The 17,978-nt window shown below is 39.4% G+C and overlaps 1 protein-coding gene across 3 annotated transcripts in view; it reads left to right on the forward strand.

Moving 5' to 3' along the window:
• CELSR1 (cadherin EGF LAG seven-pass G-type receptor 1) overlaps window positions 1-17,978 on the forward strand; it is a 182,691-nt gene that overhangs the window by 111,968 nt on the left and 52,745 nt on the right. For all 3 annotated transcript variants that reach the window (XM_087722171.1, XM_087722173.1, XM_087722172.1), the window contains exons 6-11: window positions 4,279-4,436; window positions 7,160-7,323; window positions 8,100-8,225; window positions 11,576-11,742; window positions 12,704-12,889; window positions 14,873-14,986. In XM_087722171.1, the coding sequence (XP_087578297.1) occupies window positions 4,279-4,436; window positions 7,160-7,323; window positions 8,100-8,225; window positions 11,576-11,742; window positions 12,704-12,889; window positions 14,873-14,986 (915 nt within the window). The remainder of the gene's footprint in view (window positions 1-4,278; window positions 4,437-7,159; window positions 7,324-8,099; window positions 8,226-11,575; window positions 11,743-12,703; window positions 12,890-14,872; window positions 14,987-17,978) is intronic.

Below are 17,978 nucleotides of genomic sequence, written 5' to 3' on the forward strand. Positions count from 1 at the left end.
AGATGCACCTGACATCAAAGCAGTTCTCAAAACATCGCCCTAGGATACTATTGGACACTGACGTTCTGGTCGAAGGGAGTGGAGACCAGAGAGGGAAAAAGGTGTAAACTTGCATGGAAATGCTCAGTTCTAGCCTCGCTTTTGCTGCAACCACTGATCCTTAATAAAAGAACCTATCACTTCAACCAAATGGAGTTGAGGGTCTTTCTTTCCTAGGGACTTAGCTGGAGCAAGCCTGACATTATGGGAGAGATATCATCATATATTCCATGACTGGGATGCTCTTGTGCTTTGTTTCTACCCATTTGTTTGCCATGTACTCTGAGAGGAACTAAAGTGAAATAACTAAATATATGGACATTTGCATGAACAAAAGGAATCTTTCAGAGCTCCGGGGTGTTAAAGCAAGTTGAAAACTTTGAATTACACTCAAAAAATATAATTGGTGAGATTGTGACTCACTATAATCTGACTTAAACCATGTGACTCATTGAGTTGAGTGGCTCACATGGTTAAGGATGCTGAGTTGGAAGTTAGCAAGCTCATGTTCGAGATCTGAGTGCTGCCATGAGCTCCTGTCCTTCATTCTAGCTCCTGCTGAGGACATGAAAGAAGCCCCCAATAGGGTGTCCCACCCTATTGAATAAGTTGAGGAATAGAATAGAACAGAACAGAATTGTTTATTGGCCAAGTGTGATTGGACACACAAGGAATTTGTCTTTGGTGCATAGGGTCTCAGTGTACATAAAATAAAACGTGCAGTTACATATAGATTGCATACATTTGGAAAACTTGTGTGCAGAAAGTAAGCATTTGAGAAAGATGTATAGGAAACAAGCGTATAGTTAGAAAAGCTTCGTACAATCGAGTGTTCTTAACCTGTAGATGTTCCAGACATGGGTATGGGAATTGAAATCTGTTGTGTTTGCAGGAATCCAAACTGAGGAAGGCTATATTAGGACAAGTTACATCCATATCTGCACTAATTATCTCAACATGCATACATGTGCATATCTTAATCAAAAATCTATGCACAGGTACGGATGCTGAAGATAACTGACGATGATTACTGCTTTTTTAAATAATGTTTCCCACAACAATTGATAGAATGTACTAAGACTTGAAAGTTTACCATTCTGATATAAATCAGATTTTTCTCCTTATCTGCTGTTTGTGAGTCTAGGCCTTGTGTTACCTGGCAAATGTCAAGCCCTTTATATGAAGCACTGCCAAGTTATGTGATCATAGTAAATATAGCTGGGAGGGAACAAAAAACATTTTCATTGCCATAATAATACCAGGAAATAGCCTTTGAAAGACTTTGCAAAAGTTTAATGTCTGTTAAGTATAAAGGCACTGGCTATGGGAAGCTTCTCTAAATGCAATGATTTGGTTTCGATTAAACAAGTTAAATACCAAGAAACTGAGTATAATTTTTTTTATTACAGTTAGACCTCGACTTACAATAGTTCATTTAGTGACTATACATAGTTACAACGGCACTGAAAAAAGTGACTTATGGCCATTTTTCACACTTATGACCATTGCAGCATCCCCGTGGTCACGTGATTAACATTCGGATATTTGACAATTGATTCATATTTATGACGGTCGCAGAGTCCCTGAGTCACATGATCCCCTTTTACGACCTTCTGACAAGCAAAGTCAATGGGGAAGCAGATTCATTTAACAACTGTGTACCTGATTTAACAAGTCATTTTTTTTAAAGTCATTTATTAAGATTTATAGGCCGCCCTTTTCCCTGAGAGGACTCAGGGCGGCTTACAATCACAAGGGAGGGGGGTGCAGTATCAAAAAACAAAACAAAATGAAAAAGCAAAACAAAACAACAACTGCACTGATTCACTTAACAAAGCAGGAAAAGCCGTACAATGGGACAAAACTCACTTAACAATTTTCTCAGCAACATAAACTTTTTGTGGTCATATGTCGAGGACTACCTGTATTTGGTAAATATTTGCCATAGAAGAAAAATGCGCGCACATATGCATGCTATTGAAAATATACGAGCATGGGATCATGGTAAGCAGATAGTCCTTGTTTAGCAGGCACAAATGGGACTGAAAATTTGGTCATTAAGCGAATGGTCACTAAGTGAAAATGACTCTGCTGATGATCTTACTTCAGCTATCATCTGCTTTACAGTTCCGCAAAGGTTGTAAATGTGAGGATTGGTTGCAAAGTTACTTTTTTGTCACCTTAATAACTGACCATTTAGTGACAAAAAGCAATGTTGTTACTAAACAAGGACCACCTGTACTGTTGGTTATTAAACGAGGATTATTCCAAAGAATGGCTGCCATTGCAGACAAACCCCGCCTCATTGTCTTTCTCTTGTTTTGATTCGCTTCCCCCAGGAGGCTTACTGATCTCAAAAGGATGGCTATTTCAGCTTTGGAGCAACTCAGAAAATATAAGATTGCTAAAATCACTATAATAAAATTAGTCAGATTTTTACTGCTTAAAAGCAATCACTTGCTGGCCAAGGATCACAATTCATATTGGATGGGGTGAGGGTCACAGTGAATGGAAGTCAAATCACACCCTTGAGTGGGCCTGTACTACAATGAGCTTTTTTTTAAAAAAAAAATAGCATAATGGCAGAATACAGGCAGTCCTCAAGCTTACGACCACAAATGAGCCCCAAATTTATCTTGCTAAGTAAAATATTTGTTAAGTGAATTTTGTCCCATTTTACGACCTTTCTTGCCATAGTTGTTACGTGAATCACTCCAGTCATTAAATTAGTTATTCAGTTGTTAAATGAATCTGGCTTTCCCCATTGGCTTTGCTTGTCAAAAGGTGATTGCATGACCCCGGGATACTTCAACCGTCATAAATATGTATTAGTTGCCAAGCATTTGAATTTTGATCACATGACCATGGGGATGCTACAATGGTTGTGTGAAAAATGTCACTTTTTTCAGTGCCATTGTAACTTTGAACATTCACTAAATGAACTGTTGTAAGTCAAGAACTATCTGCACTACTGTCACTTTTTTTAAAAAAGGTTTATTGTTTTAATTAAACAAAAATACACAAAAAAGCATCATCCTTTGTTACATCTTGTAGAAAGCGTGTCGATTGGTTACAAATACATTTCGTGCGTTTCTTCCACAATCCTTACATATACTTCATTCAAATTGAATTGTACATTTTAAAATTTATGTATTTTACTATCACTGTACCACAATTCTCATTTGGTTACAATTATTTAAACATACTTTTATCTAAAATCATTTGTATTTAAAGACACAACCACCTACTGGCATACATTCGCAATCTCAATAAACCTCCAATGACTTTACACCTTTATAACATATTCTAAAACAAAGTCAGTTAGTAGGATATCTAAGCATTCCCTCTCCTCCCCCCCCCCCCAAACTCACAAATTAAAGCTTATGTCCAATTTGCTTTTACTGGTACAACACACATGTATATATCATTAAACATTATCAATTAACATTTCCTTGTTATTATTGTAGTTACTAAAAATTATTTATTATTTATATCACCTCTCCTCTCATCAGGCCCAAAAGAGATTATACCTTTATAGAAAGCTCTAAACAAGAATTTATTAATAATATTTATAGGACTTTTCCCTAAGTCCCAAATTACAACTGTCACTTTCTAGCAGTAATGGTTATTGTGGCTTCTGGGAGGTTCAGTCCAGTGGTGGGTTGCAAATATTTTTACTACCGGTTTGGGCATGGTCCCGCACGTCCTTGGGTGTGCTTGCGACACTTCTGCGCATGCGCAGAAGTAGGTGGGTGTAGCCTCCTGCCGTCATTACTACCGGTTCAGCCGAACTGGGAGCAACCCACCTCTGGTTCAGTCCTGGGTTTAAAGGGTGTCAGTAGCCTTGGCTGACAGGGTACAGATTCTCCTGCTTGAGCAGGAAGCTGGACTAGAAGACCTCCAAGGTCCCTTCCAGCTGTATTCTATTCTATTTGGTTTTCCATCCTAGAGGTGGTATTTTACCGGTTCGGACCGAATCGCCCGAACCGGTAGCGGAAATAGCAGGTGGCTCCTCCTACCCCGTGTATGGGTCTGTGGCATCCCATTTAGACCCTTTTTTCATCAAAAGCGCATGTGCAGAGGTGGCTCGTGCACTTACATTTGTGAACTGTTAGGAAAGGTAATTGTATACCACTCCTGGTCCATCCCTAACTTACAGGGAGACAGAGATTGTACAATGCTGGTGCTTGAAATACTTATGAGTTTAAGTTTTAAAAATTTTTCACATTTGTTTTGAAGCCCAACATAGGTCAACTTGGCATTCCTCATGGGCCTTCCGGGGAGAAGGTAGCTGTAGTAACTGTGGACGACTGTGATACCGCAGTGGCTGTGCGCTTTGGAAGTCTGATTGGAAACTACTCCTGCGCTGCTCAGGGAACACAGTCCGGCTCCAAAAAGTAAGATGTTGATGTTTTTTGTGACATGAATATGCAACAGAATTAATCTGGCTAACAGAGTCTTCATTACTTTTTTTTTTAGATATGCCTGGAATTGATTATTGTCAGATGTAAAATCATTTTCATATCTGTTTGTATTTAATTAAACTTTACCTTTGTGCGTTAAGGACAAAATGGTTGAGTTCAGAGAATAATCATGTAGAAATCTTTGCTAAATTGCCCCTCCTTGTGGCAAATTACCTGTTGCTGCAGATGTTTCTATTTCTTAAGCATCCTTTAATAGTCTTATAGGATAGCAAAAAATCAATGTGAAGAAGAAGATGAAAAGTAAGTAAAGCCAAGTATTCACACTTCCCTTCAAAAATGTTCACTCAGGTGAGGAAGGTTGTTGTTGTTGTTAGTTGCAAAGTCATGTCTGACCCATCGCGACCCCATGGACAACATTCCTCCAGGCCTTCCTGTCCTCTGTCATCCTCAGGAGTCCATTCAAACTCACGCCTACTGCTTTGGTGACTCCATCCAGCCACCTCATTCTCTGTTGTCCCCTTCTTTTTTGTCTTCAATCTTTCCCAGCATTAGGCTCTTCTCCACTGAGTCCTTCCTTCTCATTAGGTGGCCAAAGTATTTGAGTTTCATCTTCAGATCTGGCCTTCTAAAGAGCGGTCAGGTTGATCTCCTCTAGGACTGACCGGTTTGATCGCCTTGCAGTCCAAGGGACTCGCAGGAGTCTTCTCCAGCACCATAGCTCAGAGGCCTCCATTCTTTGGCGCTCAGCCTTTCTTATGATCCAACTTTGAGGAAGGAGAGAGTATAAAAGTGAAGGAAAGACAAATGGAGGAAGAAACACATTTGATCAGTTTTCCTCTCTGGTCTTTAAGCCCATTGAATTAAAAAGCTAAAATCCAGAATCCTGAGTTTTTCCTTAGAATGAATTTATATATTTCAATTAATTGAAAAAGATTCCTGAAAATGTTTGCGTCGTTGAAGGCTTTTAATGAATTAATCCTGCTTGGAATATTTTCAGCTTAGTTTTCAATAGGTTTCTCAGATTAAATCTACATTTATAAGTCAGTGTAAGTTTGAATAAATGCAGCATCTTAATTATGTAAAAAAATGGTTTTGCTATGTCTGTTGATTTGAATGCATGATGAAACTATTAGGATGAAATTTAGATGTTGGATTTACATATTCCTTTGTAATCATAAAATGTGTTGGGCAACATCATCTCCCTAAGTATTTATGTTACAGAGGATTGCTATAAATGTTATCTATATCAAGTTTCTTCTCCAGTAACAACCTGATATATAAGAATTGCAATGCTTTGTAATTGTAATACTAAAAGCATGAGAAAATGCTCTTACCATTTGTGGCAAAACCTTTTATTGGTTTAAAAAAAGAAAACAACCCTGAAAATAGTTGATTATTGGTTGTAAATAACATTTATATCATTTTAATACGATCCATTAGAGATAGTCCTCATTTGCCAACCACAATTGGGGCTGGCACCTCTGTCACTAAGTGATAAATCATGTGACTATGCTGGATCAACAGTATCGCTTCTACTTCTGTTGTTAAGTGAATCACCCAGGGTCATTAAGCGAAATAATATATGACTGCAACTTGCAATTTTACTGCTGGCATTTCCATTGATTGTCAGAAACTGTCAGGTAAGCAATCAAATAGTGATTACATGACAGCAGGGATTCATCACAAACCTGTTTCCCCCCCCCCCCCCCCCAACTGTCATAATTGTTAAGAGTGCCTAAACAAAGCTTTTGGTAAGCAAGGATTACTTGTATTATTTTGTTTCTATATTTTTTATTATTATTATTTTCAAATAAGTATACTGAACATAGTGTGACTATCCTGGCGTTTCATCCACCATAGAAACCAAAATGCAAGATAAATAACATGTACATTATTTTCACAGTGCTAGTCTTATACAATTATTTTTGACCAACTTATTCATTCTAATACATATATAATCTCTCATTTCAGGTCTAATTAGCCTAATTTTTTCATTTTCCAACTCCCACCTCGTGTTTCCAGCCATTGATAAAATCCATTCCATATGTCATAATATTCTGTCTCCCCTTTGTTTTTTAATTCTAATGTTAGTCTATCTATTTCAGGGGGGGTTGCTACCGGCATTACTGCCGGTTCGGTGCGTGTGTGCATTTACACCTAAAAAGGTCTGCGCATGCACAGAACATTAGAAAAGGGGGCGGGATTACTTTTCTGCAATGGAGATTGTTCTGCGCCTGTGCAGAACCAAAAATCAAGATGGCGCTGCCAACAATAGAACCGATTCAGGTCCATGGCTGGCCGAACCAGTAGGAACCTACCTCTGATCTATTTCTGTGCATGTTAATATCTTCCTTATTATCTCCTTTTCTGAAAGGTATTTTCACATTTCCATTGCTGTGCATACACAATAATTGCTGCTGTTAGGATGTGAAGTATTAGATATATTGACCCTTTGCTATAGCCTTCTGTAATAATACCTAATAGAAATAATTCTGGCTTGAATTCTGTACGTTGTTCAACCATTTCATTTCGTACTATTTCATTTCAATGTCGTGACAGAATCTGTAACAGTGGGAAGGAATTATCTCTAATATCTAACTCCCAATAATATGGCTATTGTACAAGAGATTACATCTGTACAAAAGATTACATTATCTGAGTCAAAAAAAACACCACTTTGTTTTTTATTTCTTTAGGTCGTTGGATTTAACCGGCCCTCTTCTGCTCGGAGGTGTTCCCAATTTACCCGAAGATTTTCCTATACATAACAGGCAGTTTGTTGGTTGCATGAGGAATCTTTCTATTGACAGCAAGCCCATCGATATGGCCAGTTACATAGCCAATAATGGCACGCTTGCAGGTATAACCTCCTCGAGGATAAAAGTGGAATAAAAAATACTTTAGGTTCTCTGAAAATTATACGCACGAAGAACTGTGTTTTCATAGGAAAGTATAAAAAGAAGGAACTAAAGATGTATTTGTGGGCTAATTTCTCAAATTTACTAATTACATTGTGCATACAGGGAATCCTCATTTAGGAACTATATTTGGGACTCAATCATTTAGCAAAGTGTTGGCTGAGTAAAAAAAAAAAATCTGTTATTATCTTTCTTCAGCTTTCCTTTGCTTTACAGATCTCAAAGATTATAAATGCAAAGATTGGTCATGAAGTAATCTTTTCATTACCAGTGTAACTATGAAAGAAGACTACTAAGCAAGCAGTTGTTAAACAAGTTTACCTATATAAGAGAATATCTTTCTATATAAGATAACATCCTATGAAAACTGTTTCTGCACAGATGTTATTTTGAAACATATTTCTTGGTAGCCTAGGTCCTTGATATATGTACTAACTACATCGTGGAAATGAAAACAGCTGAGTATCAAAGTCTTTAGCCTTTGTTTTACTATAATATTAGTCTAGTTTTCCAATGCTCCCCCTTCACAAAAGAGAAGTGTTGAGTGTTGGAGATCACAATATAAAATATGATAAGCATTGGGAATTGCTTTCTAGAAAATTAAGTTGCAGCTGTTCAAAAGCCTTGACACTGATCCAGAGCACAGCTTGTTACAACTTGAAAGCGTGATTACTGAATGACTTGAGGACAAAACTTTTTTTTTTCTTTTGAATTGCAGGTTGCTTAGCTCAGAAAAATTATTGCACCACAAACTGGTGTCAGAATGGTGGTACCTGTGTGAGCAAATGGAATACTTACAGTTGTGATTGCCCGCTGCGATATGGGGGGAAAAACTGTGAGCAAGGTAAACAATGGATCCCGCTTTTGATTGAGCATGTGAAATATTGCATTGTGTGTGAGCAAATTTTAATTATTATACAATAGCCTTATTTATTAAATGTGTTATAAATCCTGTCTTCACCCTCTTAAAGCAGGCATTAGCAGGAATCTAATAATCTACTGCATCTTTGTTAGTTTGGTGCTTTCCAAATATTTTGGAACTATAATTCCCAGTATGCGCGCACCAATTATTTCCATGATAGTTGGGAAATCTAGGAGTTACATATCCAAAGGGTATTAGGTTGTGGAAGTTTGGCTCATAGCATCTCTGGGTGGCAAGCCATGGCTATTACATAGCATATTCTTTATCTCCACTATATAGCAATTCATTCCAAACATAGAAAATCAATCTTCAGTCTTTTTTAAGCAAAAATGCTTCAGTTTAACATGATCCTGTCCCATTTAGTTCAATTGAATAATACTATTAGTTAATTAAGTTTAACCTTTTTCTTAATAATCACTATGGCAAGTAATTACTCAGACATAAAATAATAACTTTCTTTAGTCACTTGTACAGTGGTTTCAGAAATTATTCAGAACCTCTTTTACTTTTATCAGTTTTGAGATGCTACAGACCGATTCTACTGTACAGTGGTTGAAAATCACTTTTTTTCTCATTAATCCACACTCCGTACTCCATAATGACAAAGTGAAAACAGAAATTTAGAAATCTTTGTACATTTATTAAAAAGAAAAAACCCTGAAATATCACGTTGGCATAAGTATTCAGACCTTTCACTCAGTACTTTGTTGAAATACCTTTGGCAGCAATTACAGCCTCGAGTCTTTTGGGATATGACGCAACAAGATTTACACACCTGGATTGGGAGATTGTCATTATGGGATACTGAATGTAGATGTCAGGCCTAAAAGCCATCTTTTGCATTGGGCCTTCAGACCTGTCACATTTAATGCTGTGGGAAATTGGGAGGGGGGATTATATAGAGGTGGGATAGATATAGTCAAAATAACATTCCTTTCTCAGAGAGTCAAGGATATTTTGCTCTGCACCTGGAGTGGTGTGACTGGGAGGCATCTCCAGTTGAGACAGTCCCTGATTGGACCATGTGATGGACATATGGGTGCTGGGCAGGGACTTGAAGTTTCGTTTAGGTGGGGAAAATCTGGAAACATTCAGATTGGGGCCAATGTGACATCTCTAATAAAATGGAACTTTGAGGAACCTCATGCCTCGGAGTCTTCTTTCATTGTGGGAGTTATTTGGAACCCTGACAGTAGATTAATGAGGGGCGCAAATGAATTTTTAATAAGTGTATAATCTGCCTGCAGCACAACAACATTGACAAAAGTGAAGGGGGTCTGAATACTTCCTGAATGCACTGTATATGTTAACAGAGAACAAAATCCCCATTCATACTCTTCATTGAAATTCTTTGGTTCCCATTTGGCAGCCTCAGTCTTCAGGATTTTCTCCCCATTTGTTCCCAGGTTGGGAATCTGTATTCTGTACTACATCTATGAATCTTTAGCAGATGGCAATGAATATGAGAGTGCATTTTAAAGTTCATACACATGGAAGATGCTGGCTAGGTTCCTGGAATTTCATTGTGTCCTCCTCCCGCCTGAGAATACTTCCTAGATACTGTACTGTACTTCCTAGTACCTTATTGTACTGTACAACCAACTCTCCTGTTGCAGCAGAAAATCAGGAATAAGAACAATATTTTACAATATTTACAGTGAGAATATCAGCTTTCCATCAATCTTCCTGATTTGTCTTTGCCTCCATATTGGCTTTAAAAGCAGTAGTTCCTAAATATTACACTCTACTTCTGCAAACTCCATCTACTTGATGATATTTGGGTACCGTAAGGAACAGTGCTCTGAGAACTTGAGCTACCTATTCATATTTTACTAAGTGCATTTAAGAATATAAATATGCGTGCTTTATGTTTCCAAGAAAATGTGAAAATCAGATTGATGAACTGTCTTTCAGAAAACTCCTGTTCCCATTTTGTGATAGAAATTCACCTAAATCAAATTCTTAACGCAGTCTTTCTGTATAGCATAATTGTTTTTCTACAGAAATCTACTTTCAAAAACCATTTGGTTCATGCTATAGTCTAGTGTAGGTACATACTGTTAAATAGGTGAGATCAATTACTTATTTCTTGTAAGATAGATACGTGGAACAGAATGTGCATAAAGGGAAATAAGTAGTGTCAATAAAAGAGAATTTTTAACAAATGTCCAAATTGAACCAGAAGTAAAAACACTGACGACAATTGCACATTAGGGAACAAAATATATTCATAGGATCAAAGCGTTTTCTGCCTGGGACATAGGTGGCACAGCAGCCACAAATTTGAGCTTGTCAGATCCTTTATAAATGTGTTATTTTGCTGCCCTTCGGGCCTATAAAAATAACCCTGCCAGATTCTTAATAGACAGTAATAAATAGCATGCATCCTTGCTGTTACCAGGGCCCACAAGCAAATCTTTGGGGAATTTAGAGATTTTAAATTCTCAGTTGTTTAAATATAGCAATTAGAAAAAAATAAACCCAACCTAAAATTACATAGAAAAAATAAAGAAAGCTTGAGATAAACAGAAATGGGTACTTCTCTAAAAAAGCTATCTTCTGAACAGAGAGTTCTTTTTTCTTATTTTTTTTTTCATTAGACTTAAGTTAATGATGTTTGGATTCCTGCCCTACGCCAAATAAATAAATAAATTTGAATTTCTAATGAAAAGGAAGGGAGATCCCAGAAGATGAAAGTCTCCTGATCTTATTTATCCTTACTGGTACCATGTCAGAATGTTCTGATAATTGAATTTGAATTTAATAACATTTATATGCCGCCCAATCCCGTAGGACTCCGGGCGGCTTACAATACAGAAATAAAGTCAAAAATAAAATACAGGGAAAGAAAAGATAGATTTAAAAACAACACACCATACACTCCATTCTAGATGGGGCTGGACCGTATTTTGGGGTCAACAGCCCCGGGCCTGCCGGAACAGCCAGGTTTTAGTGGCTTTCCGGAAGGCCGAGAGAGTGGGAAGGGTCCGGATCTCTGCGGACAGATCGTTCCACAGGGCCGGGGCAGCTATAGAGAAAGCCCTCCCCCAAGTGGTCGCCAACCGGCATTGCCCGGTCAACGGTACCCGAAGGAGGCCCAGCCTGTGAGATCTTATGGGTTGTTGGGAGGTATGTGGCAGGAGGCGGTCCCGCAGATATCCAGGTTCCAAGCCATGTAGGGCTTTAAAGGTAATAACCAACCAATTTCCCCCTCATTCTAAAATATTTGATTAAGTAATACTGTTTTGTCTCCTCTTTGCCTTGTGTTATAGCAATGCCTTTTCCTCAACGTTTCACTGGGGAAAGCATCATCACCTGGAATAACCTTGATATTACTATTTCCATCCCATGGTACATTGGCCTCATGTTTAGAACTCGCAAGGTTAACGGTGTGTTAATGCAAGCTGATGCGGGAGCATCGTCTAAGATTAAGATACAGGTATGTTAGCTTATCAACTCAATCACAACAAGGTAATGTCATTAGATAAGAAATGGCAAACAGTAAAATGTCTTTGCTTAGTCATGAAGACAATTCAACAGTACAGTCTTACACTGTAAATCTCATTTACAGCCGGCTCTGGGAGGTAGTTAAAAGCAAAGCAGATTGAACAAACCTGAAATTAGTCATCTTTGAAGTTGCAGAATATCACAAAATTGTGGAGTTCACTCAGCCTATAATCAGATCAGTCTTAAGTAGGGATTGAGAAGAGTGAAATACTAGCTTTTCAGTTGCTCATTTGTTTTAGCAGAAGGAAAAATACCTTTGCCAAATCAAGACTGCTTTAAATATTAATCCATGCATATAGATCTAGAAGAGTGGGCAATCTTTAATTGAGAGTAGCCACTCATGGTGGGCCTAATACTGAATATAGGTAGAATATTGGTCTACATATTAATTATCCGCTGAAAAATAAATAATAAAGTTGTCTTAAAGTATAACCTGTATTTTATAACCGAGGGAAACAATGGTTCAGTGGCTAAGACTCTGAGTTTGTCGATCAGAAAGGTCAGCAGTTCGGCGGTTCGAATCCCTAACGCCGCATAATGGAGTGAGCTCCTGTTACTTGTCCCAGCTTCTGCCAACCTAGCAGTTCAAAAGCATGTAAAAATTCAAATACAATAGGGTCCACTTTGGTGGGAAGGTAACAGCGTTCTGTGCACCTTCAGCGTTTAGTCATGCTTGCCACCTTACCACAGAGACATCTTCAGACAGCAAGGCTCTTCGCCTTTGAAATGGAGCACTGTCCCCTAGAGTTGGGAACAACTAGCACATATGTGTGAGGGGACTATACCTTTTATTTTATAACCATTTTCCAAGAATAGCATGTCTATCTCGATGCATATACAGCATTTTCCCAGGAATTCAAGGTTTTTCATCAACTAAAGTTATGTTTCAACAGATACTGAATAAATATGTGGTATTTGAGGTCTATGATGGACAGAATCAGGTGGCCAGTTTGAAGATGACCCAGGTGAGGATCAATGATGGCGAATGGCATCATTTGCTAATAGAGTTGAAGAGTGCAAAAGATGGCAAAGACATCAAGTATCTTGCAGTTGTGTCCTTGGATTATGGCATGTATCAGGTAAGATGACATCCATAACCTTTCATTATCAAAATGAGACAGGAATGGCCGGAATATGGCAGCTGGAACTAAGCCAAAATGAAGTCATTTCTCATTGTTTCTATTATAGATTCAGAAATATATTTTTCTTTAACAGTTGTGTTACAATATGCCAGCTATTCTTAACCCTGTGCCATCCAGGTCAGTACGTTGAACTCAAGTGCATTTGCAGCTGGCGAAAATCCTGGAGGAAACAGAGTATTTAGACCTTTTTCAGTTAGATTTCAGACCAGGATTTAATACTATAACAGTTTTGGTTGCACACGCAGATGACTTGTGGGAAACCCAGGATGACTGGTGGGGCATTGTTCCTTGTGCTCCTCAATAGCAGTTTTGACGTCAACAACCACAATATCTCTCTGACCTGGCCCCTGGGCTGAGGCATCATGTCTTATGATTCTCTTCCTTTCTCTGGGGCCATTTCTACTGGGTTAATGGGCAGAAGGAGTTTCATTCCTTTGTGGGGTGTTTCTGGGTTCTGCTTCCTCTTCCTTCCTTTTCAGCATGAATATAAAATCACAGAATGAGGCCATCTGCCAGTTTGGGCTTTAGTGTCATCAATATGCTGATGATACCAGGTTATATCTTTCAACCTCAATATGCCAAGTGAGGCTGTCAAGATTCTACCCCAGGGCTGGAGGCTGTGAGGGTTTGGGTAGGGAAGAATTATCTCATGACTCAATCCTATACCAAGACTGAGTGGCTGTAGATATTCAGGCCACCTAGACACATCATTAGAGTCATGGTGGCGCAGTGGTTAGAACGCAGTACTGCAGGCTACTTCTGCTGACTGCCAGCTGTCTGCAATTTGGCAGATTGAATCACACCAGGCTCAAGGTTGATTCAGTCTTCCATCTTTGGGAGGTCAGTAAAATGAGGTCCCAGATTGTTGGGGGCAATATGCCGACTCTGTAAAACTGCTTAGAGAGGGCTATAAAAAGCACGGTGAAGTGGTATATAAGTCTAAGTGCTATTGCTATCATTAACATTGAATGAGATTGCATTTGCCAGTTTAAGTGTGTGAGTACGTGCAGTCAGTATTTCTTCCTTGAAAAATAGGATACAGCCCCATGAATAGTGATGGCAGTGGCTCAGCATGCCCACTTAACACAACAGCTTCCCAAGCAGCACTGGGGGTGGTCAGTTTGTTTCTGGGTATGATTCAAGAGGCTGCCCATAAAAGCCTATAGGACCAGGTTATATGAGAGACTAGCTGTCTCCCGCAATATCTGTCCAGCCAATTTAATCTGGATTTGTGGGCTCTGGATTCCTTCAATTAACGCCAGCTGTTGGGATCTCAGAAGGATGCCTCTAGCGGTGCCTCCTTTGTGCAATGAGTTTACTCCCCCCACCTCAAGAATTTGACACCCTCTCCTTTGAGGGAGGTTAGTGAAGTCCCCTTTAGATTATGTGGGCTAATTTCTTTTTTGTAACTCCCTATTTTTTTTTTGTCATCTCTGCCATTTTAAAAAAATATTCTGCACTCTTGTTTTTTATTTCTGAACTCCGGTCGGGAGTTGTGTGGCAAACCTTTAATTAATGTCCCAAGTCCTTCAAACCTTGACTAGCAGAACAGGGGAAACCGAACTACATGGGCATCATAATTCTGTCAAGATGGATTTCGTGATATCCAAAGCCTACAGAGAGTACACTGGATTCTACTGGAAGATTTAATACTAGTTGACTTCTACCTCTTAGTGACGGAAGATTTATTCACTCATGGAGGGTTAATTACCATTTTCACTTATTTATTTTTTTGAAATTTTGTGGAACAGGGAAAGGCATTGTATTTTTGGCTTCCTTATCGGAAGCACAACATGGATAGCTTCTATTACCACTTTCAGACTTATTCTTGCCTTTTTTTAAAAAAAGTTAACAGTGAAATACTGTAACTGAGAATTTACGGAAAAGCTTTAATCGTCTTTCTTATTTTCCTCTTTTTAGAGCACTGTACAGATTGGAAATCAGTTACCTGGACTAAAAATGAAAAGCATTATTGTAGGAGGCACCTCTGGAGATCTAGTCTCTGTGCAGCAGGGCTTCTATGGCTGTCTACAGGTGAAAATAGAAAATAAATAACTTTAGACGAACTATGAGAAGAATTCTAGCTTCATCAAAGACAAGAGGAGGGAGAGAGCAGAAAGAAAATGAGCAATGTTTTGTTTAAAAGTGTCTAATTGTGAGCTTAAGTGCCTAATTATGAGCTTACGTTTCTTTGATTTTAATTGAATTTATTCCGTTGGAATTGCATTCAGATGTTTTAATTACTTGGGAATGTTATTCTGTAAAACATTCAGAAGAGTCTTCTATGCCAGTGTTTTTCAACCTTTTTTTGTGCAAAGGCACACTTTTTTCATGAAAAAAATCACGAGGCACACCACCATTAGAAAATGTTAAAAAAATTTAACTCTGTGCCTATATTGACTATATATAAAGTAATTTCCCCACGGCACACCTTACACTATGTCACGGCACACTAGTGTGCCGCGGCACAGTGGTTGAAAAACACTGTTCTATGCAAAACACATCGATGGAAACTAAGCACTATTTTTGACATATTAAAGCAGCTTTGTCCTCTGGAAGACTCACACAGCCGCTTCAAAAAGCGTCTCCAACTGTCTACACATGGATGTGTAAATCGCAGGGAATACATTCTGGGGCTGCCAGCAGAGTCAGTGTGCATAGAGAGAGACATGCAGAGGGTTTGGGAAAGCCTTCAAAGCAACTCTGTGAACTTTTCAAAACTTTGGGGAAGGATGCTCTGTTCATGGTTTATGAAAGAACATTTTTTTTAAAAAAAAAAGAAATCTTTGTTGAGATTTACAGTTAACAACTTAGTTTTAAGAAAAACAAGTTTCTCATCTAATACTTCAGGTTGACTGATTCGATTTTTGGAAAGCCAGAGATCCCATCTCATTAATTATACTTCAGCATGGTGTCAGCCGGGGTGGGCTTCAAAATGTTTAGCAAGGGGTTCTCTGCCCGGTTGTGGGTGGGCGTGGCCAGGATGTGTGTGGCCTACTTGGCCACCTGCACTATGGCAGGGGGAGCGTTTTTGCCCTCCCCAGATTTCAGAGGCTTTTCTTGAGCCTCCGGGAGGGCGAAAACTGCCTCCTCAAGCTCCGGAGGCCCTCTGGAGGCGGGAAACAGGCCCGCTTCCAGCCTTCCCGAACTTCCAGTAGGCCCATTTTTCACTCTCCCCGAGCCTCTGTGCACGCCCTGCACTTACCTGCATGCAAAGCAGGCCGCGTGGGGACTCTTGGGAGGGGTGGGAATGGGGGTCAGGGCTAGCAAGGAGTGGGATTTGGGGGTTCTCCGAACTGCACAGAATCTTAGCTAGAGGTTCTCCCGAATCCCTGCGAACCTCCAGCAACCCACCCCTGGTGTAAACCATGAATAAACCACAGTGGACCACAGTGGACTCCTGATACTTCCAGCAAGGAAAGAGCAAGGGACATACATTAATCTCAGTGTGGGCTTTTTGTTCAAATCCCAAACTGTTAATTTAGTTCATAAACTAGAGTTTGAAATTGGCTCATTTGTTTTTAAAACATCTACCAAAATCTTTAATTATAAATACCTGGGAATTAGAGTGTTTGCATCTTTGGCTCTGGTCGGGTGGCTATACATAGGGCAGTCCTTGAAGACCACTGGGAAGTTTATGGTGCAGAATGCAATGGCACAGGTAATTCTAGGTACAGCTCATGATGCCCCAAAAAAAACAATGGTCTCTGCACTGATTGACTCCCGATAGAAACATGGCAGGGGTGGGTTCCTGCCAGTTCTAACCTCTTTTATAGAAGAGGTTCCACAAATCTACAGTGCCATTTAGAACTGGTTCCAGCTTCCTCCCCCTGCCCATCCACACATCATCAAGATGAAGAGCGAGAGGAGGAATTCTGGGAGTTGAAGTCCACAAGTCTTAAAGCTGTCAAGTTTGAACACCCTTGGGGTTTTTTATTTCTAAAGGGTTAGGGGTGCAAGGGTCTTGTAACTTGACAGCTTTAAGACTTGCACACTTCAATGCCAGAGTTCCTGAGCCAACATGACTGGAAGAGGAATTCTGGGAGTTGAAGTCCACAAGTATTAAAGCTGTCAAGTTTGAACACCCCTAGGTGTTTTTTTTCTAAAGGGTTAGGGGTGTAAGGGTCTTGTAACGTGACAGCTTTAAGACTTGCATGCTTCAAATGCCAGAGTTTCTGAGGCAACATTTTGGTTGCTGAGCAAGGGCATTGTTAAGTGAGTTTCACCACATTTTACAAATTGGCCACACCCACCCAGTCACATGACTGCCAAGCCACTCCCACAAAGCAGGCCACACCTACAGAAGAGGTTCTAAAAAATTTTGAAATCCACCACTGACACATGGGTGTAATTCAAGGTGCTGATGGTTTTCTTTAAAGACTTACATGATATAAAAAACATGTTTCTTGAGGGATTACCTTCTCCCCAAAATATCTGCCTACTCCACACACTTCTATATGGAGTGCATGCTCTGGTTCCCGTTTTAAAATCTTTTCACTTTATTGCAGGGATCTCCAACCTTGGCAACTTTAAGCCTGGCGGACTTCAACTCCCAGAATTCTGGGGAATTCTGGGAGTTGAGGTTCTCCAGGCTTAAAGTTGCCAAGGTTGGAGACCCCTGATTTATGGCACAGTTCCCCAACCTTTCTCCCTTGGGGAGTGGGGCATGGAGGTTGTGACCCTTGCTTTATGGGACTTAGGAAGTTTGCCTTTTCAGTAGCTCTCCCTGTGTTCTGAGACAATTTCCCTCCCCATCCCAAATACCACAAGCCCCAACTTTGAAGACATAGCTTTTCTCACAGGCATTTGAGACTACATGAATGGGAGCCTCTATTGGTTGTTTTATTATGGTTCCTGTTTGCTATTTTAAAAGTCTTTACTTTGCATTTTTACTTTGTGTATGTTTTAGTGTTATGGGAGTTGGTTTATTGTTTGTTTATACTTGTGCTACACTATGCAGAGTTATACTTTTTAAGTTGGGAGGCCTTATAAATAGATAAATAAATGTGTTGGGCTTAACCAAGAT

The sequence above is a fragment of the Thamnophis sirtalis genome, unplaced genomic scaffold (assembly GCF_051295495.1).
Source record: "Thamnophis sirtalis isolate CommonGarterSnake01/CBP01778 unplaced genomic scaffold, rThaSir2_p1.2 scaffold_9, whole genome shotgun sequence".
Classification (NCBI taxonomy): Eukaryota; Metazoa; Chordata; class Lepidosauria; order Squamata; family Natricidae; genus Thamnophis; species Thamnophis sirtalis.